The sequence below is a fragment of the Oncorhynchus mykiss genome, chromosome 10 (assembly GCF_057628025.1).
Source record: "Oncorhynchus mykiss isolate SJ-2025 chromosome 10, ASM5762802v1, whole genome shotgun sequence".
NCBI lineage: Eukaryota > Metazoa > Chordata > Actinopteri > Salmoniformes > Salmonidae > Oncorhynchus > Oncorhynchus mykiss.
The window spans coordinates 65,693,407-65,711,658 of record NC_143031.1 but is presented as its reverse complement, the minus strand read 5'-3'; the positions used below and the strand labels follow the sequence as shown (position 1 = coordinate 65,711,658).

Sequence of the window (18,252 nt, the reverse complement as noted above, 5' to 3'; positions counted from 1 at the left end):
CCTCCAGACACACACTGTATCCTCATCGGACACACACTACAGCTCTAATAACACACACACACTTTTTGTAGCTGTCTTACACAGCAATGTTTCTCTCTATCGATCCCTTTCTCACACCAACACACATACACCTTTGTAACACACACACACACTCACACACACCTTTTCCATGTCCACCATCACTCTGAATCCCCTGTGGAGAGGAGAGGGGATGGTAGTACTGCAGGTATTTGAGGTAGTACAGACTCTGTGTTGGTCTCTGTAGGCTGAGGTGAGACAGAGTGGCTTTTTCTGGAAGTGGACTGACCTTACAAACTAAGTCTATGACTGGGCAGCAGAGAGCTGACGAGAGCAGGGTTTCTTAAACTATGGGTCGGGACCCAAAGTGGGACCTGGGCATGTGAGAGGTGTGGTCGCGAGTTATGAGAATACATCTATAATCACACACTTTTTCTTCTTAATTTGGGTCGAGTGTAGGTTCAAATTAGCATAGTAGAGATGAAATAAACCCATGACACTGGGCCATCGTACTGCAGAGAGCTGAGGAGAGAATGGACTAGCATGAGCCCCAGTACTTTCACCACTGTCTCATCTCCCACTGTGATACAGGCTTAGATTGCGTTCCAAATGGCACTCTGTTCCCTATTTAGTGCACTACCTTTGACCAGGGACCATAGGTCTTTAGTCCAAAGTAGTGCACTATATAGGGAGTAGGGTGCCATTTGAGATGCAGCTGATCTGCTTCTTGTGCCGGTGATTTGATGGGTGTCCGTGTGTCCCCGTGTGCTCCTGTCCCTCCAGTGCTTGTGTCCCCATACAGGGGAGGGTAGAGTCGTTCTCCTCCCCCTCCTAACCTTCGCTGACACAATTAGGTTGACACTTGTTCAGTTCTGCGAGCAGGCCGTCTCTCTCTCTTTTATTCTCTTTCCCTCTTTTTCTCTCTCTCTTTCTCTCTCCATCATGTCTCTTCCACTCAGCATGTCCCTCCAAACATCCCTCTCCTCTCTCCATCATGTCTCTTCCACTCAGCATGTCCCTCCAAACATCCCTCTCCTCTCTCCATCATGTCTCTTCCACTCACCATGTCCCTCCAAACATCCCTCTCCTCTCTCCATCATGTCTCTTCCACTCACCATGTCCCTCCAAACATCCCTCTCCTCTCTCCATCATGTCTCTTCCACTCACCATGTCCCTCCAAACATCCCTCTCCTCTCTCCATCATGTCTCTTCCACTCACCATGTCCCTCCAAACATCCCTCTCCTCTCTCCATCATGTCTCTTCCACTCAGCATGTCCCTCCAAACATCCCTCTCCTCTCTCCATCATGTCTCTTCCACTCACCATGTCCCTCCAAACATCCCTCTCCTCTCTCCATCATGTCTCTTCCACTCACCATGTCCCTCCAAACATCCCTCTTCCCTTTATCCCCGTCTTCTTTATTTTTATGTGGTTGTGTGTTTGGTTAGATAAACAGATATCAGACTGTACAAGGTAACAGTGACCGTCACCACCATTCAGACAACATTCAGACAGACAGATCTCTAACTGAGGTGAACTGAGAGTCTAAAAGCCACTGTGGAGGAGGAGGAAGAGGAGTGGTCATGCTAACATGATAGTATTTACATTAACGTGAGGAAGTAATGAACGCTCTCAATCTAATGAGCTCTTCCAGCCCTCATCATAACCGACTAATTAACACAGCCATGCCGCCACTCAGCACATCACTTCTAATCAATACAAAATCCCTCCCTCCTCTTTTCTCTCCTCCTTCAACTAACCTTGGCCTCCTCTCTCTCTTCCTCTTCCTCTCTCTCTGTGTGAGCCGGCGCCATCAACGGTCTGCAGTGACAGCCTATGGCTTTGTTCACTGATGTGAATGAATGGACCACCACAAATAGACATGTGCACAGACACACACACGCTCACACACACACACACACACACACACACACACACACACACACACACACACAGTGTTAGAAAAGTAAAGTGCATCTAAACATACATGCACACATTGATAAATATATGCTGACTCTACCTTCACACTCGTCTCAGTGAGTGAGTGTGTGTGTGTGTCTGTTAGTGATGCGCGGGTCAGCTGTTTGTTGACCCGCACCCACCAGCAATTGCTAATAACCCGTCTGCAACCGCCTGACTATCTGTGATAAATAGGAGGCCTGCACCCGACCCTAACCCGCTAATATACAATATGTACTGAACACTTTTGTCCTTTTTGCCTCAGTGGATCGCCGTTAACTTTTTCTGCCCAAGTTCCCAATAACATTTGGCTATCGGCTTATATTTGGCACATGTACAGTTAGGCCGTAAAGTTTAGGTTTACGCCCGAATGCCTGATCAAAATCATGAAAGAAAAACCTCAATGTATCATATAGATATGAATTGCACAAGAATTATCATACGTTTATGGAATTTTTTTATGAATCATTTTCCCTTTGTCCAACCCGCCCACCACCCACACACCCTTCATCCACAAAATACACTGCTCAAAAAAATTAAGGGAACACTAAAATAACACATCCTAGATCTGAATGAATGAAATATTCTTATTAAATACTTTTTTCTTTACAGAGTTGAATGTGCTGACAACAACAACAACAAAAAATGATCAATGGAAATCAAATTTATCAACCCATGGAGGTCACACTCAAAATGAAAGTGGAAAACCACACTACAGGCTGATCCAACTTTGATGTAATGTCCTTAAAACAAGTCAAAATGAGGCTCAGTAGTGTGTGTGGCCTCCACGTGCCTGTATGACCTCCCTACAATGCCTGGGCATGCTCCTGATGAGGTGGCGGATGGTCTCCTGAGGGATCTCCTCCCAGACCTGGACTAAAGCATCCGCCAACTCCTGGACAGTCTGTGGTGCAACGTGGCGTTGGTGGATGGAGCGAGACATGATGTCCCAGATGTGCTCAATTGGATTCAGGTCTGGGGAACGGGCGGGCTAGTCCATAGCATCAATGCCTTCCTCTTGCAGGAACTGCTGACACACTCCAGCCACGTGAGGTCTAGCATTGTCTTGCATTAGGAGGAACCCAGGGCCAACCGCACCAGCATATGGTCTCACAAGGGGTCTGAGGATCTCATCTCATTACCTAATAGCAGTCAGGCTACCTCTGGCGAGCACATGGAGGGCTGTGCGGCCCCCCAAAGAAATGCCACCCCACACCATGACTGACCCACCGCCAAACCAGTCATGCTGGAGGATGTTGCAGGCAGCAGAACATTCTCCACGGCGTCTCCAGACTCTGTCACGTCTGTCACATGTGCTCAGTGTGAATCTGCTTTCATCTGTGAAGAGCACAGGGCGCCAGTGGCGAATTTACCAATCTTGGTGTTCTCTGGCAAATGAAAAACATCCTGCACCTTCTTGCCACAGCTTGCATTGATGTGCCATCCTGGATGAGCTGCACTACCTGAGCCACTTGTGTGCGTTGTAGACTCCGTCTCATGCTACCACTAGAGTGAAAGCACCGCCAGCATTCAAAAGTGACCAAAACATCAGCCAGGAAGTATAGGAACTGAGAAGTGGTCTGTGGTCACCACTTGCAGAACCACTCCTTTATTGGGGGTGTCTTGCTAATTGCCTATAATTTCCACCTGTTGTCTATTCCATTTGCACAACAGCATGTGGAATGTATTGTCAATCAGTGTTGCTTCCTAAGTGGAAAGTTTGATTTCACAGAAGTGTGATTGACTTGGAGTTACATTGTGTTGTTTAAGTGTTCCCTTTATTTTTTTTGAGCAGTGTACTTCATGAACCTAAACCCACCCTTCATCCACACAATATTTCATGACCCTAAACCCGCCCGCCCCGCGGACACAGGTGTAGGATCTTAGTTTGATCACCCTGTTGCAGGAGAAAATTAAAACTTTACAAATAATTCAAAAACTTGTAGTGTGATTGAGGTTTAAAAAGGTTTAAAAATGTCCACTTTGAAATTTCAGACTTACGAAAAATATATCAACCCCTAAAAAAATGTCCATTAATTATAATCCACATATTAATTCACATTTTCTGTTGCTGCAGCATTAATTTCCTGCTGTAGCAAACTGGCTCAAATTACATCTGTATAATCGCGGGGACTGCGGGTTATGAGTCAACCCACGCATCTTGTGCGTGTGCGTGTGCGCGTGCGTGCGTGTCCAGTACCTATCTTTGGACTGCATGTTGTTGTTCACCTCTGTGATTGGCAGGTAACCTAAAAGCACTCTCTCTATAAGAGAGTCTACCCAGGGGGAGGAAGAGTAGGAGAGCAATCGCCTTCGTGCACTCACTCACTCACTCACTCACTCTCACCGATGATTGGAAGTGTTGGATTGAGGTGCACTGGGCGAGAGGAAAGGGCTTTGTTGACAGGTCCAGGTGGAGTGAAACAGCAAAGTGTAGAACACAGTGTATTAAAGCTAGAAGACAGTGTAGTTCAGCTAGAAGACAGTGTAGTACAGCTAGAAGACAGTGTAGTACAGCTAGAAGACAGTGTAGTACAGCTAGAAGACAGTGTAGTACAGCTAGAAGACAGTGTAGTACAGCTAGAAGACAGTGTATTAAATCTAGAAGACAGTGTAGTACAGCTAGAAGACAGTGCAGTAAAGCTAGAAGACTGTAGCTAAAATTTCAGAACTAGAACGAAATACTCGTATTACATTCACACAATCTAGAAGAGAGTGTATTAAATCTAGAAGAGAGTGTATTACATTTAGAAAACAGTATAGTACAGCTAGAAGACAGTGTAGTACAGCTAGAAGACAGTGTATTAAATCTAGAAGACAGTGTAGTACAGCTAGAAGACAGTGCAGTAAAGCTAGAAGACTGTAGCTAAAATTTCAGAACTAGAACGAAATACTCGTATTACATTCACACAATCTTATACATTCATGATGCACACACACACACACACACACACACACACACACACACACACACATAGAACTGTGAATAATGTATGGTTTGCCTTATCATTTTAGGAAGACCTTAGCTGTGTTCGAATACCCATACTAACATACTGTATACTACATACTTAATGAGTATATACAACATACTATATACTATTAGTTCACTTTAGTACTGTATAATGTAAAGGAACATTATGCTTTCAGTTGAGCGTACTAGCGATTCGAAGTTGATGCTGTTGCTATGCAACTTCTTGCTAGCTAGTTAGCGTAACAAATTACTAGTTAGACATTTTACGACTTTGGGTGTGTTCTTAAATTCAATGTGGAGTGCCAGAGTGCACTCGTAAATTCAGAGCGTTGTCAGATTGTCCGTTTGTAAATTCAGAGCGTTGTCAGATTGTCCGTTTGTAAATTCAGAGCGTTGTCAGATTGTCCATTTGTAAATTCAGAGCGTTGTCAGATTGTCCGTTTGTAAATTCAGAGCGTTGTCAGATTGTCCGTTTGTAAATTCAGAGCGTTGTCAGATTGTCCATTTGTAAATTCAGAGCGTTGTCAGATTGTCCGTTTGTAAATTCAGAGCGTTGTCAGATTGTCCGTTTGAAAATTCAGAGCGTTGTCAGATTGTCCATTTGAAAATTCAGAGCGTTGTCAGATTGTCCATTTGTAAATTCAGAGCGTTGTCAGATTGTCCGTTTGTAAATTCAGAGCGTTGTCAGATTGTCCGTTTGTAAATTCAGAGCGTTGTCAGATTGTCCATTTGAAAATTCAAAGCGTTGTCAGATTGTCCGTTTGTAAATTCAGAGCGTTGTCAGATTGTCAGTTTGTAAATTCAGAGCGTTTGGCTCTCGGTGCGCGCACTGGACACTTGGGCTGAGGAGTAGGGTTGATTTGAGCGTTCTGACCTTACAACGGCTGTCAAGCACCCAAGCTAACGTTGGATAGCTTGCTAGCTACTTCCAGACACAAATGAGACCACTTTGACCATTTTACTCGCCCTAGCAGAGCTGGTTAGGCAGTTTTCATGTTATCCAGAGCGTTTGGTGACTGTTTAGGCTTTTTTGCCGATGTTAACTGACATCGGGCATATTCAATGGGTGTTGAGCGCTGGTAAATTCGTCATTCTGTACTCTGGTACACTCAGACAATAGCCAGAGCGAATTTACGAAAGCACCCGAATGTCCATTGAGAACGCACACCGACTATACTATACCATTTAGCTGAGCTAAGAATGATGGGAATAATCAAGTCAATAGACGTTGGGTAGTTAGACAGCCTATAGTTAATATACTGTCAAGTTTGATGTATAAGTAGCCAACTAACGCTAGGTAGCTAGCTAACACACTGGTACATACTGCTGTAATAATATGCTGTGTGGTTCGTAAATACAGCGTAGCTAACAAATTGTCGGCCAACATAACGTGGATGGTAACTTATTTGAAAAGTCATTACTTTATTACATTGCTCAACATTTTCTTAACATTTGTCATAATTAGTTAAATCAATGAATTTGTATCCGCTCTCGTCGGACTTCTGCTGCATATTTTCCTCTATTTTCTTAAAATCTGAAAACAATGTGAAGCCATTCCCATTTCCTACGGAATTGCATTATAGTCCCCAAACGGAAATCGTGTCCTATGCGTGTATACTTCGTATTTTGGCGAATTTAGTACGACATCCGGGAACTTTCAGCATACTAACTATATCCATACTATGACCAATAAGCATACTATTTACTCAATCACCTCACAAATAGTGCGGTTAGTATGAGTATTCGAACACAGCTCTTGTCTTCCACCATGGCATCATGTTCAATCTGATCTGTGTATGTCATGTCATCTGATCTGTGTATGTCATCTGATCTGTGTATGTCATCTGATCTGTGTATGTCATCTGATCTGTGTATGTCATCTGATCTGTGTATGTCATCTGATCTGTGTATGTCATCTGATCTGTGTAGTTCATCTGATCTGTGTATGTCATCTGATCTGTGTATGTCATCTGATCTGTGTATGTCATTTGATCTGTGTAGTTCATCTGATCTGTGTATGTGAACTGATCAGTGTATGTATAGCTGTCAGAGCTGGTGGTGTCTAGCCTGAGCTGAAGCTGCTGCATTATTATCACACAGTAGTAATGGCATAGGGCCAACCACACACACACACATACTGTACGCACACACACACAAACACCAGTGACTCTTTCTCCTTGTTCATCCTTGTCCTTGTTGATGCACCACATAACCCTGATCAACCACATGATCAAGAGAGAGGCTTTCTCTACTTCTGTGTTGGTCTAGTTCTATCAGTGATGTTTCAACAATTAAGAGCCGTTAATACAGATTACTGTTTGATTACTAGCAGTAATCTGACTCCCGACAACACTCAGTACATTGGCCACACTGTTGAGCCATAGTGCATTATAACAGAGAGAGAGCCAGCTGCTCTAAGAAAGCAGTTTTTTTCCGAAGTGGTTGATTGAATATGCATCTACTGTTGCACACAAGAAAATGTTATGTTGACGGATAGTTCGTTTTTCTAAAGACTTAAGTGAATCATGTTTTTCAAGTGGTTGTCCGTGTGTGTTTGTGGGGCTTAGTGTGATGATAAATAGATGCTCATCTTTTTCTCATGTAGGGTGGACTGGAGAGTTCAATACACAGCATGATATTGATTGTGTTACTATTCAAACACATCTCATCTTTACTGCTTGAGGGCAGCAGCATCTCATACATACCGTAGAACTTTGCCATTTAATTTAAAGTTTTACCGTATGAGGTCCTTTTTTTACCCTAGCTCACAGAGAGAGAGAGAGCGTTAGAGCGAGAGAGCGCAAGAGGGGAAGGGGAAAGATAGCGACAGAGAGAGAGCGAGAGAGAGAGACCAGTGTTTCACTAGCAAGCAGCATTTTGTGTCTAATTGCTTCTTCGGACAGTGGAAATGGCCCTTTGTAAGCATGTACTACATCACACATTCTCTCTCTCTCTGGCATTATGAATCTCACAGGTCCCCTGAACCACTCACACATACACCACAGGTCCCCTGAACCACTCACACATACACCACAGGTCCCCTGAACCACTTCTGCAATAATTAATGGATTATTAACAACAGCTGCTGTCCATTAGTAACCGTAGCAGACCAGTCGATTCCCCCGTGACCGCCATGATTCCCTTCGGAGGTAGCCTATAGCTCTCTCTCACAAACAAACACACACACTGTGTTACTGTGTGGATGATAATGTGTCCAACTCATGCTTATGTATTTGTAGGGGTGTTGTGTGTATGGTGATGGGTTATGTCTATATGAGTTGTATTTCCTAAAATAATAGTCCTCCCGGATCCTTATGGGATAAGATATAATATTACTGGAAATTACTGGTAAAGTGTGTGACCGTGAGTCAGGGTTCGTTAATGTGGTGGTGACAAAGACTGAAATGGGGTGTCTGGACTATAGAAATAAAATAACTAGAACATTTACCATTGACTTATATTTCTGTGGTTGTAACATTAGCAGGTGTTTGGCACTAGTGTGTTACAGTAGCTACATTACAACGACCATAACACAGTACAAACAGACCTGAGACCAGGCTACTGTTCTGCCTACTGCCTCATTACAACAACCATAATACAGTACAATCAGACCTTAGACCAGGCTACTGTTCTGCCTACTGCCTCATTACAATGACCTTAACACAGTACAATCAGACCTGAGACCAGGCTACTGTTCTGCCTACTGCCTCATTACAATGACCTTAACACAGTACAATCAGACCTTACACCAGGCTACTGTTCTGCCTACTGCCTCATTACAACGACCATAACACAGTACAATCAGACCTGAGACCAGGCTACTGTTCTGCCTACTGCCTCATTACAACGACCTTAACACAGTACAATCAGTCCTTAGACCAGGCTACTGTTCTGCCTACTGCCTCATTACAACGACCTTAACACAGTGCAATCAGACCTTAGACCAGGCTACTGTTCTGCCTACTGCCTCATTACAACGACCATAGCACAGTACAAACAGACCTTAGACCAGGCTACTGTTCTGCCTACTGCCTCATTACAACGACCATAGCACAGTACAAACACACCTGACAACAGGCTATTGTCTCATTACAACATTACTGTAGCAGTCGAGTGCCTCATTACAACATTACTCTAGCAGCCTAGTGCCTCATTACAACATTACTGTAGCAGCCTAGTGCCTCATTACAACATTACTGTTGCAGTCCTGTGCCTCATTACAACATTACTGTAGCAGTCTAGTGCCTCATTACAGCATTACTGTAGCAGCCTAGTGCCTCATTACAACATTACTGTTGCAGTCTAGTGCTTCATTACAACATTACTGTAGCAGCCTAGTACCTCATTACAACATTACTCTAGCAGCCTAGTGCCTCATTACAACATTACTGTAGCAGCCTAGTGCCTCATTACAACATTACTGTTGCAACATTACTGTTGCAGTCTAGTGCCTCATTACAACATTACTGTAGCAGCCTAGTGCCTCATTACAACATTACTCTAGCAGCCTAGTGCCTCATTACAACATTACTGTAACAGCCTAGTGCCTCATTACAACATTACTGTTGCAGTCTAGTGCCTCATTACAACATTACTGTAGCAGCCTAGTGCCTCATTACAACATTACTGTAGCAGCCTAGTGCCTCTTTACAACATTACTGTAACAGCCTAGTGCCTCATTACAACATTACTGTTGCAGTCTAGTGCCTCATTACAACATTACTGTAACAGCCTAGTGCCTCATTACAACATTACTGTTGCAGTCTAGTGCCTCATTACAACATTACTGTAACAGCCTCAGGAAACAGTTATTATGCATGGTTGTTATGAGGATTACCATCTTAATCTGATGGCTGAATGCAGGCTTCCGCTAACAATCTAAACAGCTGTATTCAAATGCATAGTGATGATGCCTTCCTCCATTCACTTTCATCATTACAAGTGCATACTACTTCATCATGTTGTCCTAAACTGGAACCATATTTCTGTCATTCAGCATGCTAATTTAATCCCTCTTTTCTCCCCCTCCCTTTCTCTTCTCCCTCCCCTCCCCCACTCTCTCCCTCTATCTAGGTAAACTAGGGGTGTTCCTCCAGGAGAACAACACCATAGACACGGGGGAGGTGGACGTGGGGCGCAGGGCCGTTCAGGAAGTCCCACCAGGGATCTTCTGGCGCTCCCAGCTCTACATTGACCAGCCCCAGTTCCTCAAGTTCAACATCTCAGTGCAGAGGGATGCGTTGGTGGGGGTCTACGGCAGGAAGGGCCTGCCCCCCTCGCATACACAGGTAGGAAGGGATTCAATGTCCCTCCCCTCCAATGAGCTTTGAGAGGGAGGCAACACATTGAGGAATCAAGCATGGGAGTCATCAAGGATTTGAAGGCTAGTTAAGTTTTCAAACAGGGCCAATGTATCATCTTTAACAATGGCAGACATATTCCTCAAGGGTACGGCAGAGACACTCCGTGCAGCCTCTAAATGAAGCACACACACACACACACACAATCCAAATGAAGCGGCTAAAGCCTAATAGAGGTAATTGGCAACAAAGTTCTTCTCAACGCTGCGCGTCGATACCCCAGAGTGGAGCGTGGGCGTTAGCAGGCGCCGTGGCATTATTTGCTCTGTGTGGTAATCAATATGTTTCTTTAAGACGTTGGAGAGGACATAATGAGGGGATATTGACGGACATGTTGGATGAAGGCTGAGGAACAGACAGGGAATTAAGAAGTGGTCATTTTTCAGGTTTGGTCTCTGTGGATGGTGTGTGTGTCCGTGTCAGGAATGAATATTTTTCTCTTTTTGGGGAGAAAAGCATTCTTTCCACGAAGGACTCATTAGCAGAGATGGGGAAAATGTTAATAGAATCAATGTTTATGGCCACTGTGAGATATAAAACATTTATGGCCAGAAATTAAAGGAAAAATGTTCCAAGTCATCCGAGGCCAAACGTTAGTTCAAGCGTTAGTGTTGAAGGACTAGAAACAGATGAAATGGAGTCTCATATTGTGTGTGTGTGTGTGTGTGTGTGTGTGTGTGTGTGTGTGTGTGTGTGTTGTCCAGTATGACTTTGTGGAGCTGCTGGATGGCAGTCGCCTGATCACCAAGGAGAAGCGCGGGCTGGTGGAGGTGGAGGGCGTGTCTAGGCGGGCGCGCTCGGTGAGCGTGCACGAAGCGGGCTTCATCCAGTACCTGGACTCTGGCATCTGGCACATGGCCTTCTACAACGACGGGAAGAACTCAGAACAGGTCTCCTACAACACCATCGTCATAGGTCAGTGTGTGTGTGTGTCTCCAGCGTGCGTCAGCTCTGCGTAATGTGTGGCCTCTCAGTAAGTGGCTGGAGAGTTGAGGCCCTACATCAAAGCACAGCACACGCTCCTTAGTGTCCTGTTCTCTCTCCCTCATTCTCTCTATCTATTTCTCCCTGTCTCTCTTCCTCCCTCTTTGTCTCTCTCTCTATCTATCTCTCTCTCTCTCCCTCTTTCTTTCTCTCTCTCTCTATCTATTTATCCCTGTCTCTCGCTCTCCCTCTATCTATCTCTCTCATTATCTCTTTCTCTCTCTCTCTCCCTCTTCCTCTCTCGCTCTCACTCTCTCTCCCTCTTTCTTTCTCTCTTTCTTTCTCTCTCTCTCCTGCTCTTTCTCTCTCTCCCGCTCTCTCTCTCTTTCTTCCTCTCTCTCCCTCTTTCTCTCTCTCTTGCTCTATCTCTCTCTCTCTCTCTCTCCCTCCCTCCCTCTCTTCCCACCTTCCAAAGAACAGGGTAGAAGGCTGACTGCCTTAATCAAAACACTCTCTCGCCATCTCTGTTATAATGGAAATATAAATGTATTGTTTGTCCATCCATTGTACGAACGCTATAAAGGTTGGACATGCCCCTGCAATAAGCACCAGAGATGGTGAAGGGTTGTGGGAGGGTTGTGTGGGCGTTGTGGCAAACGTTTGACCTGACTTAATGTCTTGTGTATTGCATTTCCACATCTCTCTGTTGATTTGGAAACGTCTGAAACGCTACCTCTTTAAAGAGTACCTTAAATAATCCCACAGCACAGCATCAACAGATTACACACACACACACACACACACACACACACACACACACACACACACACACACACACACCAGCTCTCAACCTTTAGCTATATTGAGAAGTCCTGTTTGGCAGTACATGGATCTAGCGTGTTGGCTTGATATTTACTGAACCACGCTATGACATGCCTGGTACAACTTCTGAGAAATCATTTCAATACCTTAATTCCCTCTCCTAACCTGTTTCATGTACCCAAAAGAGAGAGAGACAGGGAGGAGGAGGGAGGGCTGAAAAGCATGGTGATTTTGGCCCGATGGTGAAGAAGACAGAATGATTGGGGGAAGAGCGTGATAGAGAGAGAGACAGGAAGAGATGGTAGAAGGCTGGTAATATTGGCCTGATAATGTGGAGGAGAGAGGGATAGAAAGAGATTTAGAGAGAGATAGAAGGAGAGAGATGGTAGAAGGCTGGTGGCCTGATACTGTGGAGGAGAGAGGGATAGAAAGAGATTTAGAGAGTGATAGAAGGAGAGAGATGGTAGAAGGCTGGTAATATTGGCCTGATACTGTGGAGGAGAGAGGGATAGAAAGAGATTTAGAGAGTGATAGAAGGAGAGAGATGGTAGAAGGCTGGTAAAATTGGCCTGATACTGTGGAGGAGAGAAGGATAGAAAGAGATTTAGAGAGAGATAGAAGGAGAGAGATGGTAAAAGGCTGGTAATATTCTGTCTGTCTTGTACAGTGCCTTGCGAAAGTATTCGGCCCCCTTGAATTTTGCGACCTTTTGCCACATTTCAGGCTTCAAACATAAAGATATAAAACTGTATTTTTTTGTGAAGAATCAACAACAAGTGGGACACATTTATTGGATATTTCAAACTTTTTTAACAAATCAAAAACTGAAAAATTGGGCGTGCAAAATTATTCAGCCCCTTTACTTTCAGTGCAGCAAACTCTCTCCAGAAGTTCAGTGAGGATCTCTGAATGATCCAATGTTGACCTAAATGACTAATGATGATAAATACAATCCACCTGTGTGTAATCAAGTCTCCGTATCAATGCACTTGCACTGTGATAGTCTCAGAGGTCCGTTAAAAGCGCAGAGAGCATCATGAAGAACAAGGAACACACCAGGCAGGTCCGAGATACTGTTGTGAAGAAGTTTAAAGCCGGATTTGGATACAAAAAGATTTCCCAAGCTTTAAACATCCCAAGGAGCACTGTGCAAGTGATAATATTGAAATGGAAGGAGTATCAGACCACTGCAAATCTACCAAGACCTGGCCGTCCCTCTAAACTTTCAGCTCATACAAGGAGAAGACTGATCAGAGATGCAGCCAAGAGGCCCATGATCACTCTGGATGAACTGCAGACATCTACAGCTGAGGTGGGAGACTCTGTCCATAGGACAACAATCAGTCATATATTGCACAAATCTGGCCTTTATGGAAGAGTGGCAAGAAGAAAGCCATTTCTTAAAGATATCCATAAAAAGTGTCATTTAAAGTTTGCCACAAGCCACCTGGGAGACACACCAAACATGTGGAAGAAGGTGCTCTGGTCAGATGAAACCAAAATTGAACTTTTTGGCAACAATGCAAAACGTTATGTTTGGCGTAAAAGCAACACAGCTGAACACACCATCCCCACTGTCAAACATGGTGGTGGCAACATCATGGTTTGGGCCTGCTTTTCTTCAGCAGGGACAGGGAAGATGGTTAAAACTGATGGGAAGATGGATGGAGCCAAATACAGGACCATTCTGGTTGAAAACCTGATGGAGTCTGCAAAAGACCTGAGACTGGGACGGAGATTTGTCTTCCAACAAGACAATGATCCAAAACATAAAGCAAAATCTACAATGGAATGGTTCAAAAATAAAAATATCCAGGTGTTAGAATGGCCAAGTCAAAGTCCAGACCTGAATCCAATCGAGAATCTGTGGAAAGAACTGAAAACTGCTGTTCACAAATGCTCTCCATCCAACCTCACTGAGCTCAAGCTGTTTTGCAAGGAGGAATGGGAAAAAATGTAAGTCTCTCAATGTGCAAAACTGATAGAGACATACCCCAAGCGACTTACAGCTGTAATCGCAGCAAAAGGTGGCGCTACAAAGTATTAACTTAAGGGGGCTGAATAACGCAGCAAAAGGTGGCGCTACAAAGTATTAACTTAAGGGGGCTGAATAATTTTGCACGCCCAATTTTTCAGTTTTTGATTTGTTAAAAAAGTTTGAAATATCCAATAAATGTCGTTCCACTTCATGATTGTGTCCCACTTGTTGTTGATTCTTCACAAAAAAATACAGTTTTATATCTTTATGTTTGAAGCCTGAAATGTGGCAAAAGGTCGCAAAGTTCAAGGGGGCCGAATACTTTCGCAAGGCACTGTAGCTACAGAGGAGTGCTGGGAGTGTGAGCTGGATGATTGGTGGTAACAAGGTGTTGATTGGTGGGTTACGGCAAGCAAAGAGACCCAGTTTGTCTCAATCAGGCATATGGGGGTGGTGGTGATTAAAGCATAGAGTCAGGGAGAGGGTGTGTGTGCGTACGTGTGTGGTACTTTGGTCTGCCTGGCTAATTATCTCTAATTATGTCTTCTATTTCAGGATATGGGCGTCATTCCTATTGTCTATGTCGCTACTCTCTCTGTCTTCTTCTTTCTGTGGCTGTATGCATATCTCTAACTCACACAAACACTCACTAACACTCTCTTCTCTCTCTCTCTCTCTCTCTCTCTCTCTCTTCAGAGTCCGTTATGGAGTGTCCCCACAATTGCCATGGCAACGGTGACTGTCTGTCTGGAACGTGTCATTGCTTCCCAGGGTTCCTTGGGCCTGATTGCTCAAGAGGTAAGACGCACACATACACACACGCCGTTTGAGAGGAGTAAACCCACTATCTCCTCCCGTAAATGGCTGTAGATTGTTGCCCCGGCGCGTACATAACAGAAGCCTTGGAGGCATTGATTCAGGCCCACAGACGCACACACACTATTCTCTCTCTCTCTCTCTCTCTCTCTTTCTCTCTCTTTCTTTCTCTCTCTTTCTTTCTTTCTCTCTCTCTTTCTTTTTCTCTCTCTCACACTCACTCACTCACACACACACATTGATTCAGTCAGTCAGTACCTCTGTGTCTCTGCCTACTACTACCTCCATCAAGGAGGCTCTCTCCATCTCCCCTTACATCATTAAACAACACTGTGTGCTTGACTGGAGCTCAAATAAAGACAAAAGGGTCTCAAAAGTCATTAGAAAGTATAATGTCCCTCCATCCATCACTATTCATCAGCACTCTGCTTATATTCCCTCCGAATGATACTGAAGAGCCGCTGAAGTGACTTCTGTGTCCCTTTCTGTCTCACTATATAACTCTCTCTTAACCTGGTGACACCCTGTATACATCTCTCTTAACCTGGTGACACCCTGTATATATCTCTCTTAACCTGGTGACACCCTGTATATATCTCTCTTAACCTGGTGACACCCTGTATATATCTCTCTTAACCTGGTGACACCCAGTATATATCTCTCTTAACCTGGTGACACCCTGTATACATCTCTCTTAACCTGGTGACACCCTGTATATATCTCTCTTAACCTGGTGACACCCTGTATACATCTCTCTTAACCTGGTAACACCCTGTATATATCTCTCTTAACCTGGTGACACCCTGTATATATCTCTCTTAACCTGGTGACACCCTGTATATATCTCTCTTAACCTGGTAACACCCTGTATATATCTCTCTTAACCTGGTGACACCCTGTATATATCTCTCTTAACCTGGTGACACCCTGTATATATCTCTCTTAACCTGGTGACACCCTGTATATATCTCTCTTAACCTGGTGACCTCGTGTATATATCTCTCTTAACCTGGTGACACCCTGTATATATCTCTCTTAACCTGGTGACACCCTGTATATATCTCTCTTAACCTGGTGACACCCTGTATATATCTCTCTTAACCTGGTAACACCCTGTATATATCTCTCTTAACCTGGTGACACCCTGTATATATCTCTCTTAACCTGGTGACACCCTGTATACATCTCTCTTAACCTGGTGACACCCTGTATATATCTCTCTTAACCTGGTGACACCCTGTATATATCTCTCTTAACCTGGTAACACCCTGTATATATCTCTCTTAACCTGGTGACACCCTGTATACATCTCTCTTAACCTGGTGACACCCTGTATATATCTCTCTTAACCTGGTGACACCCTGTATACATCTCTCTTAACCTGGTAACACCCTGTATATATCTCTCTTAACCTGGTGACACCCTGTATATATCTCTCTTAACCTGGTGACACCCTGTATATATCTCTCTTAACCTGGTAACACCCTGTATATATCTCTCTTAACCTGGTGACACCCTGTATATATCTCTCTTAACCTGGTGACACCCTGTATATATCTCTCTTAACCTGGTGACACCCTGTATATATCTCTCTTAACCTGGTGACCTCGTGTATATATCTCTCTTAACCTGGTGACACCCTGTATATATCTCTCTTAACCTGGTGACACCCTGTATATATCTCTCTTAACCTGGTGACACCCTGTATATATCTCTCTTAACCTGGTAACACCCTGTATATATCTCTCTTAACCTGGTGACACCCTGTATACATCTCTCTTAACCTGGTGACACCCTGTATACATCTCTCTTAACCTGGTGACACCCTGTATATATCTCTCTTAACCTGGTGACACCCAGTATATATCTCTCTTAACCTGGTGACACCCTGTATATATCTCTCTTAACCTGGTGACACCCTGTATATATCTCTCTTAACCTGGTGACACCCTGTATATATCTCTCTTAACCTGGTGACACCCTGTATATATCTCTCTTAACCTGGTGACACCCTGTATATATCTCTCTTAACCTGGTGACACCCTGTATATATCTCTCTTAACCTGGTGACACCCTGTATATATCTCTCTTAACCTGGTGACACCCTGTATATATCTCTCTTAACCTGGTGACACCCTGTATATATCTTATTAACCTGGTGACCTCGTGTATATATCTCTCTTAACCTGGTGACACCCTGTATACATCTCTCTTAACCTGGTGACACCCTGTATATATCTCTCTTAACCTGGTGACACCCTGTATATATCTCTCTTAACCTGGTGACACCCTGTATATATCTCTCTTAACCTGGTGACACCCTGTATATATCTTATTAACCTGGTGACCTCGTGTATATATCTCTCTTAACCTGGTGACACCCTGTATATATCTCTCTTAACCTGGTGACACCCTGTATATATCTTATTAACCTGGTGACACCCTGTATATATCTCTCTTAACCTGGTGACACCCTGTATATATCTTATTAACCTGGTGACCTCGTGTATATATCTCTCTTAACCTGGTGACACCCTGTATATATCTTATTAACCTGGTGACACCCTGTATATATCTTATTAACCTGGTGACCTCGTGTATATATCTTATTAACCTGGTGACACCCTGTATATATCTTATTAACCTGGTGACACCCTGTATATATCTTATTAACCTGGTGACACCCTGTATATATCTTATTAACCTGGTGACACCCTGTATATATCTCTCTTAACCTGGTGACACCCTGTATATATCTCTCTTAACCTGGTGACACCCTGTATATATCTTATTAACCTGGTGACACCCTGTATATATCTCTCTTAACCTGGTGACACCCTGTATATATCTTATTAACCTGGTGACACCCTGTATATATCTTATTAACCTGGTGACACCCTGTATATATCTCTCTTAACCTGGTGACACCCTGTATATATCTTATTAACCTGGTGACACCCTGTATATATCTTATTAACCTGGTGACACCCTGTATATATCTTATTAACCTGGTGACACCCTGTATATATCTTATTAACCTGGTGACACCCTGTATATATCTCTCTTAACCTGGTGACACCCTGTATATATCTTATTAACCTGGTGACACCCTGTATATATCTCTCTTAACCTGGTGACACCCTGTATATATCTTATTAACCTGGTGACACCCTGTATATATCTCTCTTAACCTGGTGACACCCTGTATATATCTTATTAACCTGGTGACACCCTGTATATATCTTATTAACCTGGTGACACCCTGTATATATCTTATTAACCTGGTGACACCCTGTATATATCTTATTAACCTGGTGACACCCTGTATATATCTCTCTTAACCTGGTGACACCCTGTATATATCTTATTAACCTGGTGACACCCTGTATATATCTCTCTTAACC

At 43.7% G+C, this 18,252-nt stretch overlaps 1 protein-coding gene across 21 annotated transcripts in view; it reads left to right on the top strand.

Moving 5' to 3' along the window:
- LOC110533185 (teneurin-3) overlaps positions 1-18,252 on the top strand; it is a 411,381-nt gene that overhangs the window by 286,978 nt on the left and 106,151 nt on the right. For all 21 annotated transcript variants that reach the window (XM_036933615.2, XM_036933616.2, XM_090187570.1 and 18 more), the window contains 3 exons: positions 10,022-10,236; positions 11,013-11,223; positions 14,729-14,830. In XM_036933615.2, the coding sequence (XP_036789510.1) occupies positions 10,022-10,236; positions 11,013-11,223; positions 14,729-14,830 (528 nt within the window). The remainder of the gene's footprint in view (positions 1-10,021; positions 10,237-11,012; positions 11,224-14,728; positions 14,831-18,252) is intronic.